This window comes from Aythya fuligula, chromosome 8 (assembly GCF_009819795.1).
Source record: "Aythya fuligula isolate bAytFul2 chromosome 8, bAytFul2.pri, whole genome shotgun sequence".
Classification (NCBI taxonomy): Eukaryota; Metazoa; Chordata; class Aves; order Anseriformes; family Anatidae; genus Aythya; species Aythya fuligula.
The window spans coordinates 2,075,870-2,089,215 of NC_045566.1; the positions used below are offsets into that span (position 1 = coordinate 2,075,870).

The 13,346-nt window shown below is 44.7% G+C and overlaps 1 protein-coding gene across 1 annotated transcript in view; it reads left to right on the forward strand.

Moving 5' to 3' along the window:
* JAK1 (Janus kinase 1) overlaps window positions 1–13,346 on the forward strand; it is a 54,456-nt gene that overhangs the window by 17,541 nt on the left and 23,569 nt on the right. The window contains exons 2-4 of the mRNA XM_032191915.1: window positions 7,528–7,607; window positions 8,628–8,826; window positions 11,116–11,239. Of these exons, the coding sequence (XP_032047806.1) occupies window positions 7,602–7,607; window positions 8,628–8,826; window positions 11,116–11,239 (329 nt within the window). The 5' untranslated portion in view covers window positions 7,528–7,601. The remainder of the gene's footprint in view (window positions 1–7,527; window positions 7,608–8,627; window positions 8,827–11,115; window positions 11,240–13,346) is intronic.

A 13,346-nucleotide genomic window follows, 5' to 3' on the forward strand; every position in this document is an offset into this window, starting at 1 on the left:
TGAGACCAAAATGCTCTTACTCTTGCTAGCAAATCCAAAGTGGGCTCTGAAATGGTATGGTTTTGTAGGTTTATTATAGAAAGCGTGTTTACTGGTTAGTAGCCGTCTTTGTTGGTGGTTTTGCTCTGCACAAGGAGGCAGAGATAACTGGCGAAGTTTTGTTTGCTTTTGTTTATGACTTGTTTTAAATGGTGAGCCCTGAAGAGTGAGCTTTAAAATTATCTTCTCACCACATTAAAAAAAAGCAAAAAAAGCAAACCATCAAAAAACACTTACCAAAGTGCAAAGCCACCACAGGAAGCCTGTGACTACCAGAAATCTTCGTGAATAAAGCAGCCGGGGGGGGGGTTCGAGCGTCTTGCCATCTGCACGGTAGATGTTGACCAAATAGCTGAAACTGGTCGAGCCTTTACAAGAGGTTTAAGCACGAGCTAGTGACACTTATTTGTGAGGTGGTGAAAGTGCAAAGAGGTGCTAGCATTTCGGCTCCCCCTCGCAGGGCTGCTGCCATCAGCCCCAGGTTGCTGGTCGCCTCGGGGGGTTCCTGCTGCTCAGGAGGTGCCGGGGGCCAGAAGTGTTTCTGGATGACGCTGGGTGAGTTCCTCCTCCGGGCTGAGGAACTTGGGCTTTGGGGACACCTCCTCCTTCACCCAGTCCTTCTCCGAGGCCTGGTGCCCCCGGTGTGAGGTACGGGGACGGGGCTTGGTGGTGCCCCCCAGGTTGCCACCACGTGCAGCCGGGGAGCAGGAAGCAGGGGGTGGGGAGAACTGGGACAAAAGTCTCCATTTTGTGATTTGAAAACGAGAAAGGTTAAGAACATCTGTAGTTGCTCTCAAGGAAGTGGCTACGGGGCTGAGCACGAGAGAAGTGACCGTGTGCGGTTACCGCGCCGGGAGCTTCGCGAGAGTGGTCTGCGAGCAGCCGGCGAGGGGTAGCTCTGCAGGAGCTCTGTGGTCACCGAGAAGTCCCGGCCCCTTGGTGTGTTTTGCATACGCTCCCAACTAGAAAGCTGTAGAGCGTGTGAAGTCTGCCTACTCGTCCCGTTGGTATTTGGGGGAACCACTGCTGCTCGTTCTGCCCCCGGTGCTCGAGGCCGCCGAGTGGGATGGGGGAGAGCCGGGCTGGTTAGCAGCGCCGGCGCTGATTTCCTGGTAAGTGGGCACGTCGCCGAACTCCTCCTCCTCTGTTCTCCTGCAGAAGAGGCGTGCTGGAAGTGTTCTTGTGCTGGTTAAGCAGTCTTGCCTCTGCTGGGCGTCAGCTGTTGGCTTGTTTGGGTTGGTTTCTTACGAAAGATCGGAGGCAGGCTTGGAAGTCCAAGTGCCATCGTGGTAAATCTGAGCTCTCCTGTTCTTTAGAAATAAATACAGCGTAGGATTCCCCCGATGGGGAGCACCAGCAGATCATGGAGGTGACTGTTACATCTGAAGGGACATTTTGTTGCTGTATTATGCTAAAGGTGGTGGTGTTTTTTATGCTAAAGGTGATGTGGTTTTGTGAAAGCGGGCTGCAGAGATGCCCCTGGGTAGGTACTAAGCCTAAATAGATACCCAGGAGAAACGGGGCAGCTGTCACGGAGCTGGGGCTCAAATCCCCTGCACCTGCACCCTGCCGAGCAGCTGGGATTGCTGAGCAGGGCGGATCTGGATGGATGGTGGCACGTGGAGCTCCTGCAGAGAGCGTGCAGATGTACAGCAAGTCCCGAGCCGTCAGGGCTCTTCGCTGCACGTATCACCAGCATATGTTTTTTCTTCCACTCCTTCTGCGTGGCAATGTCTTGCACGGAGTTTTAGCTGTTGACAAGCACTGAAAACACGTGCGTGGTGTTGCCATGCCTGTTTTGATGACCTGCTGAGCATCACTTGCCAGCTGAGCCCTGAAGCAACGAGCTTCGCGTGCCCGTACCGCTGCCTCTTCCAAGGAACCGTGGATTTGTGCAGCTCTTCGCCACGCTGGCTGATTGTCACGCAAGCTTTTCCCTGCGTCTGAAGTGACCTTGAGGAAAGCCCTGAAATCAGCGCCGTGCCACCAGGAAGAGGCCGAGTTTCCTGAAGACCTGCTTCCCTGCTGGGAAAATGGGGTGGCTCCTGGCCAGGGGCGAGCCGCCGCGTGCTGGCACAGCACAGGGGGCATAGGTGAGCGGTCTGGGGGGGACTCGGAGGAAGGAAAGGGATCATTAGTGTCGTGTCCCAGGCAGGAATAAAAACCTCTGATTGTCCATCCTCTTCAGGCCTGGAATCCCCCTGCAATCCCGTTAGCATCGGTTTGGTAATCAAGCTTTTTTTAGCTGGTCGGTTTATGGGAAAACAAAACAAAACAAAACAAAAACAACAAAAGAACTTCTATCTGGGTTGTGTGTGATCTGAGTTCGGGAGCATTGGCTACATGGTGATAACACAGAAATCGTGTCGTTGTGTGGTAGGTGCAGTAGGTTTCCAAAGTGGGTTGAAGCTTGATATGTAGATATATTTACCTCCGAGGTACTGCTTTAGCTGAAAGCTGCCTAATATTGACTGCTAAGGGATATAATAACAGGCTGTATCATTTGAAGGTGTTATTATACCAGAAACTGTGGATGAGAAAGGATTTGGTACAAGTTTATAGTCTAGAAGCAAGCTCTAAGAATTGCTGTTCCTTCCACACCAGCCCAGCCAGGGGAAGCCCAGTTAGTGTCCGAAGGAGCATTGGGCTGGAAAGAGAGGAAAACGGGACTGTGTGCGTGCTCACACGTCTGCAGCTGCAGTGACAGACCAGACAAGAAGCGTGGTAAACTAACACGCAGCTTCTCGAGCAAGCTGAAAATGTTCTTCCCACATAGGTGACATGTCATGAAATTCGCAGAAGTTTTTGAAATCGAGTTGGAAAAGCACAGGAAATGAGCGCGCTGAGTTCTCATAGTGTGACAGCCAACTGAGTGGGTTCATAAAGCACTCGGTCTGGTCTGAAGTAGTCAGTACGTGAACGCTATAGGAGCCTGCATCCTCTGCTTTTCAGAGTTAGATTGCTAAAAATGGAAATCTGTCACATCTGTTAGTGTAAGCGTGCGTGCAGTGAAGGCTGGTGACCTACCCATCATGTGCACTCCGTTTTTCGCTTCTTAAGAACTTCACTAATCTTCAACGTTAACTAATTTTTGCTGAAAATTTCCGTCCCGCGTTCTCAGCCCGATGTTTAAATCAAAGTTTTACAACACAGATCAGTCACATCGCGGAATGAATATTATCGAAAAACCCAAGGGGAATTAATAACGCTGCTTGTAGGGCAGAGGTAAACAGTGTGGGGCGGCATCGCTCGTGGGGGACAAAACCAACCCTTTGAGAACAAAGCCAACCCCGAACGGTGTGTTCAGCAAAAGGGTCCCGTGGGAAAAAAGGAGGCGGCGAGCGCATCCATCACGAGGGTGAAGTAATAGTGCGTATACACCGAAAGGATGCAGATACAGTGCAGAAGGCAACCTCATAGTAATAAACGGGGTTTGGATTTTCAAAAAGAACATCTTAGGGAAGCCTACATATTACTTTGTGAGCGTAAGCAATCGTAAACATCCCCTGGCTGCGTCCTTTTCGTGAAACAAGAAACAAAGCGGGCTGTGAGAGAAGAAAAAGAGGAAGAGCTTGAAAATAGTGCATAAAACCAAGTTCTGGTCTGGTCAGATATTATCCGGGATTTTCCTCTCCTTGTGTTTTAGGGACTTTTGTCCCCAAAGCAGGCCTTCCAGCATTGCGTTTTGCTTCCAGTTCTTTGGCTGTGGTGGTTCCAGTGCCTGGCAGCGATGGCTGGGGAGGTGTGGCGGGGCCGGTGCCTCCTTGCATCTGGGCGGCAGCACCGTCCATCTGTCCGTCCACGTCTCACTTTCGTGTCAGCTCCCCAAAACGTGCAGGAAGCAACACTTAATTTTCAGGTCCAAGCAAGTCTCAGCGCACAGGTTTGCCTCCGCTTGAGCGTGGACATGAGCTGTGTGGGTTTCTTCTCAGAGCCTGTGGAGGTTTCATTTGTTGCCTTTGTCTGGGAAAATGTTTTATGTGTCCAACTCCATCGCTCAGGTAGGAAACCAGAGCTAGGGGACATCCAGAGCCTCGTGTGAGCTCACGTGAGATATTTACAAATGCCTGGTGGAGCTCGGAGCCAGTTTCTGTGGTGTCTGATACCTTGAAATATCCCCCAGCTGACGACTTAATCCTGTTTCCTTATTCTAGGGAAACGCTTCTTGCGTTTCTGTTTTTTTTTTGTAGAGCGTGGGCTCTCAGCAGAATGTGCCAGCTTGGCAGGAGGTGTCGCAGCCCCGTCGGCTTTTCCTGTTCCTCCATCCCCGCCGGCGTATTGACAGCTGCCTTCTGATCAGGGACAGATCGGCAAATAGATTTGAAGTATTTCGTTTATTCCCCTTCCTTCTCTTTCTTTGACTTTTGAGGCATACAGGGTTTGGGAGGGGTTATTCAACTATGTTGTATATTTGTCTTTTTTTCCTGAGAAATGCTGGGAACATTGGGCTTGAACTGTTCTGCTTTTACTGATAAGATCTTGGCTGCGGCATCTTAGGCAGGAATTGGAGTTTTCACCAGATACTTTTCTTCCAAATTTTCATTAAGGCTTAATAGTTCAGTAGGCAGACCAGAAGCAAACTGATTTTGAGCAACCTGCCTTCTAGAATTCCCTCTACCAAATTTTATGGGGTCTTCATCTGTGTATGAGGACAGAAGGCTTTTTGCAGGTCTTGGGTCTGTTGGTTGACCTTGTCCAAAGAAATTAGATGTCACTTTTGGCACTTGTGACGCCATGGTATTGTTTACGTGCTCGTGCACCAAAAATCACGAATTTTGTGGTTGAAACCCTTTGTGAGAAGGATGAGTCATTGTCCCCCTCTGCTGGTGGGTGCCCCGGGCTGGGAATTGGCTCTCCCAGCCAGCCAGCTGAGCTACTCTGCGGCTCCAATACGGCCTTCCAAGGAGGTGGCAAGTATCTGTGTGTAGGTAGGGCAGGATTGAAGTGATGAAAGAAACCTTTTGCTCAGGGGAGAGCTCAAAAGACTCTAACGCATCAGCTTTCAAGGTGTGGTGTTAGCAGAGGGTGTCTGGGATGAGCCTTCCTATCTTGCCCTAAGGATCTTCTCAACGCGCGTCGCAGAAGACCGTAGTCACGTTAGGAGCAGAGAGCGGCGAAGAGAAACGTGCTCTGGGAAGAGCAAAGGCTGTGCAGTCACACAGCTTCCAGCAGAGTCAGGCACATCTGTCATCGTGTCCCCGCCACCCCGGGTGATGCCTGTGGAGGATGGTGTGGGCGCCGGGCAGGATGAGGCCTGCCGAGCGCGGCGCGAGCCAAGCCGAATGAACTCGAGGAGGGAGGGCTGCAGGGGTGCCCATGGGCTCGTCAGCGAAACGCTCAGGATAGAGGGAGATAATCCGCAGAAGATAAACCAAAATCAGTGCTCCACTGAGGCTCTGAAACTGTCAAGTGGCAGAGGATTAAAATTCCCCTCAGGGTCCTTCTGCCATGAAGCTGTGACAGGGCTGCGTGAGGCGGGCTTTGGGCTGGAGGCGCTGAGGTGAATGTGGTGGCCTCAGGCAGGCCGGGGCCAGGAGCCCGGCCATTTTGTGAGGGAGAGGTGGGGCAGGGAAGGAACCGGCCTCAGTGGGGCTCTCAGGCCATCACCATGCCCTTCTGACAGGGTGCTTTCCTCATGAAGGCTCAGTAGTGAGCAGCAAGGTGGGAGCTGGATGCTGGGCTCTCCTCTCGTCCCCAGAAACGTGCTGCAGAAGAAGCAGCGGTGTGGTTCGTCTCTGTTCTGGGAATTGCTGCCCCGATTAGCAACAAGCAGCAGCTATTAAGCAAAACCAAGGAACGCTACGTTGAGAAAAACCAGTTTTGATTTATGAATCTGCAAGGGCAATGGTTTTACATTTCCCTTCACATTTTAAAACCTCTAGACAATCTTTTTAATGTTGTGCCCACGCAGACATTAAAATATATTGAGTTTCAGTTGCAAGATACGTCGTTGAAAAGGGAGTGTTTTCAGTTAGATTACAGCTCCGTCCCTAACCTTTTGCATTTACATTTTCTGGTGCTATGCAGACATAATTACTGGCTTGTCTGCCTGTTCCAGTAATTGCGCTCTCAATTACTTCTTCCCCATATTATTGCTGAGGGAATGTGTCTAGAAACTCAAATTTAACATTAATGTGACACGGATGAAAGGAACATGCAATTTAATTGTAAACATGTGCTGTGCTGTTAAATATTATTTTTGTTGTGATGGTGTGATGCTTGCTGGGCACTTTCCAAGCACAAGGGAGGCGTGTGGTTCCATGCCAGGCTTTCCCCAAACTAAGCCTAAGGCTTATCAAGTGATATCTTTAAAGTCTGCTATGTGGGATTAAGGCCCGATGCTGTTGCAGCAAAACCAATATGCGTTTAGTTCAAGTACGTGTTGGCAGAGAGAGGGGAGAAGAGATAAAGGAGGGATGGAGGGTACAGATGGAGGAGTCCTTCAGCCTTGGATGGGTGATGGGCAACATTTACCACACCAGCACGTTGAAGAGGAACATCCGCACGTGCCAGCTCCTTCTCCGATGCCCCACGCTCTGTCATTAGGACTGGGACTAGGGAGACTCCTTACTGATGCCCACTCTTTTCCCTGTGCTTCTTAAGCATCCCTCTAGCACCTCTTTGGTTTTACAGCCCTGGCATCAGACACTATATTAAATAGAGGCAGTGTCACACCTACCATTAAAAAAAAAAAAAAGGTATTGATGTTTTCCCAGTTTGCTTCAGGTGATACAGATAAGCTGTACCTTTGGGTGGGGGTAGTTTTGCAAAGCAGCCCCAGAATACTGAGGTTATTTGTGGTCATGGGAAAAGCTTAAAAAAACGTAGGCTCTTGGAAGGTGTCCCTGCTGCCTGAAGGCATGGAAGTTACTGCTATGTTCCTTGTGAACAAGGCTCCTCCAAGAGAAATGGGAGCCTGGCAGTGATGCTCACTCCTGTGGGCAGTCCCCATATCCTCTGCCACCCAGCCAAGGCTCTGCATCTCCAGCAGAGCAAAGGAGAGTAAAAGGGCAAAGAACAGAACCTGATAATCTGGAAGGGAGGTCTAGCGAATAATTACGATTGCTAATATTCAGTTAAAAGTTACAAAGAATGCAGTGACTTCAAAAGCCACTATGGAGGTGAAGCAAAGGGAAAAATACTCCTTTGGTGTTGCAGCTGAGGGTTGCTTTGGGCATGACTAGACAGATTGGTGATGCTCTGAAAATAAGAAAAAATAATAAAACAATCACGGCTTTCCACCCGCTTTTTATTTGCCTCTCAACCAGTGCACCCAAAGAGGCAAAAAGAATTAGTAGATTTATGAAGAGTGTGTGGACTGCACTCCTGGGCGCTTGCTCTGACTGTATTTGGTTGACTAGATCTGGATCTGTGATACATTACTGGAAAGATTCTGTCTGATCACATGTGGCTTTTTATCAGCCTGACTATGTATTTGGTGCCTCTGATACTGTACAAAGGAATTCCTGACTTCTTCTTCTTTTCCAGCCAGGTACAAGTTGCTCTTGGAGAGCGTGAAGATAATCTATTTCAGTCGCGTAGAGGATCAGACAGTCACATAAATGCAGGTGTGTTGGGTTCTGAGGTTTGGTTTTGTTTGTTTTTCGGTGGGAGGATTATGTTTGTAAACTACAGAATTGGTGGTTTGGGCTTTTGTTATTAACTGAACTGAAGTTTAGTAAAATGTGGAACACAGACCCCAGAGTAAATGAAGTCTGTGGTCACTTAACTCCTTTCTGCCCTTTCTGTTTAAGTATCAAGTATAAAATGCTGTGCGCCTTTCCTTTCGAGTCAGAGCTCCCTTGTATGCCTTCTTGGCAGTCCGAAAGATCTTTCATTAAGCCACATTTTCACCCTGACACACAAAGTGTAAGGAGTTCAAAAAAACAAAGGGTAGGATGGGAGAAAGTTATCTGAAGTATTTAGCTGTTAAGATAGATTGTAAAAATAGAAGATGACTTTTTTTTTTTTTTTAAGGAAACGTAAATTGTACTGTTTATGTTAGCCAGCCTCAAGTATTGTTTTTCAATCAGTTAGATACTTAAGGATGTGAAAGTTATTCCTGCTTTACAGTAAGAGAAACCTTTCAGAATAGTTGTGGAACGACCAGAACTTCAGCTGAGGGGAATTATTTGAAGCAGTTACCAGAAACAGAATAACCATTGACATTTATTTTTTCACTTTTCCCCTCATTTATGAAAAAAGTTGGCTTTGAATAATCAGGTTACCAATATGAAAAGATTGAGAAATGCTGTGCCTAGCTCATCACAGTATTCAGTAACCTTCCTAAGCAACACATTTGTGTACTGACAAATATTTTCACAAGAAATAAGGATGAGCCAAACTGAGCCTTCAATTTTGTACCTTCAAGCAATCTCTAATTTTATCTATGAATTGCATTTTATTTATTCTATGACCTAAATAGTCTACTTCCAGTCAAATTTTTATTTTTGTCTTTTTTTTTTTTTTTTAATATGGAAATTTGTGTTTTGGAATGTTTGCTACTGAACTGGCAATTAAAAATATGGAACTAAATCAATCAAACTCTCCTTCGTCATGTTTTCTTTAAATGTTTCTTCCACTTTCAGTATCTAAATGTAAAAGAAGATTGCAAAGCCATGGCTTTCTGTGCAAAAATGAGGAGCACAAAGAAGAGCGAAGTAAACCTGGAAGCTCAGCATCAGGGTTTAGAAATACTCTTCTACCTGCAAGATGAAGATCCCATTCGGTATACCAGTGGCGAGTTTACCTCGGAAGAGTTGTGCATTGAAGCTGCCCGGAAGTGTTGTGAGTATACGGATTTTGTAGGAGTTTTCAGTGACAAGGCGTGACGGCATTAAAAGTGATCATTCCTTCTCTGCACATCGGTCAGTAAGTGTAGAAAAAGTAAGCATGATATAAAGTCTAGGGTGGAAACCTTTTCCAAGGGTCTGCTTGGGCAGTTCTCAAACTGTTTAGAGTAAAAGAAATGGAAGGGACTTTCTTGAGATTCATGTAAAATGGTGATCTCTCACCCTGGTTTCTGGCAGATACGAGTACTGATTTCTTTTAGTGGGATTGATTAGGCTTCTTATAGGAGAAGAGGAGACACAGTGTGCAAATATGTTACACAAAGCTGTTTTTACCTTATACTAGATGGTAAGCCCGTCAAGATCTGTTCCATGTTATTTTGGAGAGGGCTCATTGGAGAAAATTTATCCATTTGCTGCTTTCCCAGTTTTAATTTTCTCTTTTGTTGCCTGACACTTCTTTGCAGAATTACAACGTCTGTAGTATTAATAATTCACCAGTTAAGATTAGTGTGTGTCTAGTTAAGATTACCATAACTGTGCACAATCCTGGTAATACAGAAATGTATAATGAAAACTTCTTGCTTTGCCGTTGTGTTCCTTGACTCAGCAAAATGCTTGAATATCTGTATAATTCTGCTGGGATCAGTCTATTTAATCCATGGTTAAGCCTCGTGAATCCTAGGTGTAGTGTACTTCTGCATTTATACTTCTCAACTTCTGAGGTTCTTTTATCCCCCTGAATTTTCTGTGTCCCAAGGTTCCTGGAATACTAAACACTGCTCAGCTGATACGGGAGTAGTAAATCCAGCTGTATAAACATCTAACTGCCTGTTTGGGCATAAGCTTTCTGTAGTTTTGCAATATTTTCTTTTCCCATTGGTTCTTGTGAGATTGAGCACCCTCCAGTTCATTTACCTACTTACGTCTCTTTCATTCTACAGACAGGAGTGATAGGAATCTGAAGGACAGATCTCATCAAATAAGTACTCATACTGTTTTTGAGTACTTTTAATGAGAATGAGGAGTACTTAAAACCTGTTTGTGTCAGCATGTAAGCTGTGAGCTGCTGCTCTTTGTAGAGGTGCAAGCCTGTATACTGTGCAACTGCAGCCAGTAATTTCTGTTAGAAAGTTAAAAACTTTTAAAGAAATGACTTTAGGTGAAGTTTTCCCTAAGGGAACTTCTTTCTGCCTTCTCTTGGTCTTTGATAAGTCTACAACAAGTGCATGTGAAGGACAAAAGCCTTACCCATTTCAGCAAGCCTGTGATGCTGATCTCTGCTGTAAATCACTGCTTGCGTAGTAGTTAAACCACCGACGGCATCTACGTGCTGCTGGTTGGCCGTCTGGAAGTAGTGGGTGTCCAGCCCCATCTTCTGTGAACTTTGCAATTAGGTTGTTCAGGTTTTATTTCCTTGGTTTCTCTTCTTTTTTCGCACTCTCACGCAAATTCGAAGCAGAATTGGTTTCACTGAGTTCTGTAGGACCTGAACGATGTGCTCGGCAGTTGACCCTGATTCAGAACAGCACTTAAGCACATGCTTTAGCGCTCTCTGGGACAGAGCTGCTTGCCTGGACGGGGCTTTTGCAAAAAGGCACTGCCTCCTATTGAACAGGAAGCCGAAGCAAGGAATTCAAACAAAGGCAGTCCTGTAAACATACCACTTGTTTTTCTCTGGGATGGTGTAAAGGCAAAGGTTAAAGCAGGTCAGCCTAGACCTACAAGTTAAAGTCTGTTCGTTGTTGGAAAACCCTCTGTTGAATTAGCAAAGAATGGAAAAATGATACGTTATGCTTTCTGACTGTCTGCTAACGAGAAGGGGATTTCGATCATTTTCCTAAAACCTTCTCCTTCAGCTATGGGAGCAAAATTTATTAATCAAGTAAAACTGAGAACAAAGTTGTGGTATTGCTATTGGTTCTGTTAAAACACCCATTTCTGTGATTTGGAAAAGGTGAATTTTTTAAAGGCTTTTCCCCTTAAGGTCAGACCTTTGGCAAAATTAACTTCCAAAATAAATTCCACGGTAGAAATAGCTAATAGAAATGTCAGGCTGTTTAATACATAATGCAGTAAGTGGAGTCAACCAGTACACAGTTTGCAGTTCCCCTTTGGTCTTATCTTTCTAATAATTGCTTTAAACTAATCCTTGCGTCAGTTTTTGTTTTTTTTTTTATGGTATATTTTGCAAGATCAGATAATTAATTGATGTATTTATATTTTAAGTTGTGCATATGTCTTGTGGCCTTGTGAATTCACGTGCTTGCTTTCTTTCCTCTGACAGCTATATCTCCTCTGTGCCATAATCTCTTTGCACTGTTTGATGAGAACAAAAAGCTCTGGTATGCACCAAACCAGGTCTTTAAGATAGATGAAAAAACTTCTCACCGGCTGCATTATCGGATGAGGTAAGTGTAAAACATCTGAAAAACGATTACCTGGGGACTGGAGCATTTGTCTTAACAATAGATAGACCCTCTAATTCATACTACTGAACTCACTAAAGAAACTAAAAAGTAAAACCAAAAGCAGCAGCTTGCTCTTCACACCATAGATAAGAGATTAACAGGAAAAGCTTTAAACGTCTCCTGATTTTTTTTCATCTTTGCTATATAACCCTGAAAAACACCCCAGAAGCTGAAAACCACAAGAACCCATATCCACGAAACAGTAGGTGACTGAACTGTATAACAGCTAAATTGAAAAAAATGGCTCAGAAATGTTTTATCATATCAGTAGTTTGCATGTTTCAATTTCCATTTGAAGTGTTCGCAGTGAACTGTACTCCTGCTGAAGTCAATGGGAATTTTGCTTTTAGCTTGAAAGGAGAAAGCCACACGCTGTTGCTTTTGAAATTCTCCTCTAGGACTGCAGGGGAATCCATGTGGCCTGACTGCGGGTGGCAGTTACTAGACGGGAGAAAGCATCAGAAAATCAAAGCCGGTGTTGGCAGGATCTTTATCCTCCACACATACCAAGGGGCTGAACTTCAGGGGGTGATGTAAGAATAGAGCACGTTCCCTGTTGAGATACATGGGGCAGAATGGGTGTACTGGCTCTCATCCACTGCGAAGTGAAAGCAGCAGAATTGACAGCTCTTGAGCACTGCCACATTCACTAGCTAAAGGAAAGATGTCCCTCCTTTTTGATATATTTTTTGTTATTCTATTTTGATAGAAATCCAGTTCTGCACATTATGCTGCTTTTTCTCCCTTTTTTTTTATTTTGACTATTCTTGTTGCATCAGTATGAGCTTTAAGTTTGCAGCGTAGGAGAGAAATCTATAGAAAAAGCTTTGCTTTTAGGAATAATTAGTCTAGAAACTTTCTGAAGTTTCTGAACTTTCTGAAACTTTGCCCATCTTCCTGAAGCAAGCACACTAATCATCACGTTTTTGTTGATTCTTCACGGAACAACTATAAGAAAATAAGCTTCTGTGTAACACCCCTCCTTGGCATAAAATGTAATACTCACATATATGGTCAGTTCAGGCTACAGAGAAAAACATTTCTAAAATTGGGTGCTCATATAGCTGTATGCGTTGTGATATCTTTTTTTCCTGATAATCACTATCACTTGCACATGCTAATGAGGGAACTGGCACATGTAAGCCTCAGGCTGTGCATCCCAACTGTTTTCTAAGCTTGTTGGAGAAGAGCAGCCACTTTGCTTATGCAGATATGAAAAGAAAACTTTGTAAATGGGATCTTTGAATGGTAAAATATTCCAATTCTGGTTACAACTTGTGCTATACTGGAATTGTTACTATTATTGGATGAATTGATATGAGAAAAAAAGTACTGCCAGTTTACAAAAAGATCTTTGCTTTTCAAAGAATCATGGTACTGATAGCTGTATTTAAAAGAGGAAGAGGGTACTATAGTATTTTCTTTTTTCTGCAACATTGCATAAATGCTGTTATTAGCAGCATTAATGACTTAACCTCAGCTAATCATGGATTTAAACAGCTGTGATTAAGTTTGGCAGATAAACACCCTACAAGAGTGGAATTGAGTGACTCTTTAAAGAAAGCTTTGAGGACTGTAAAAGCTTGTTACAGGGCATTAAGTGCCTTTTCTTGCTTTAAGAGATGAGTCAGATTAACAGTATACTGATAATAAAAAATAATAAATTATTTGTATAATCTGAATCTGGGACGTTTTCCCCTGATACTGGAATTCTTTGATGAGGTCTGCTCTTCTCTGCAGAAAAAAAGAGGGTGTTTTAAACATACAATTGTGGGAATTTAATCATTTGATTAGAAGTTTGATGCTTTGTTGTTAATTTAATTTTAATTTAATTCTTAAAAAATATTTTCCACTGTGTTTGGAGTTTGTATGTTTCCGCTTTGGATGGGTGATGAGGACTCACTCCAGGAACTTCCATAAATTTAGGTGCTAAAATCTAGAGATTCGTGTCTCCCCAGCAATACTGCAGTGCCTTGGTGAAGTGGGGTTTTCCTTTCTTTCATTTACTGTCTATTTGGTGTCTTGGCTTGGAAACCTGAACTGAGAG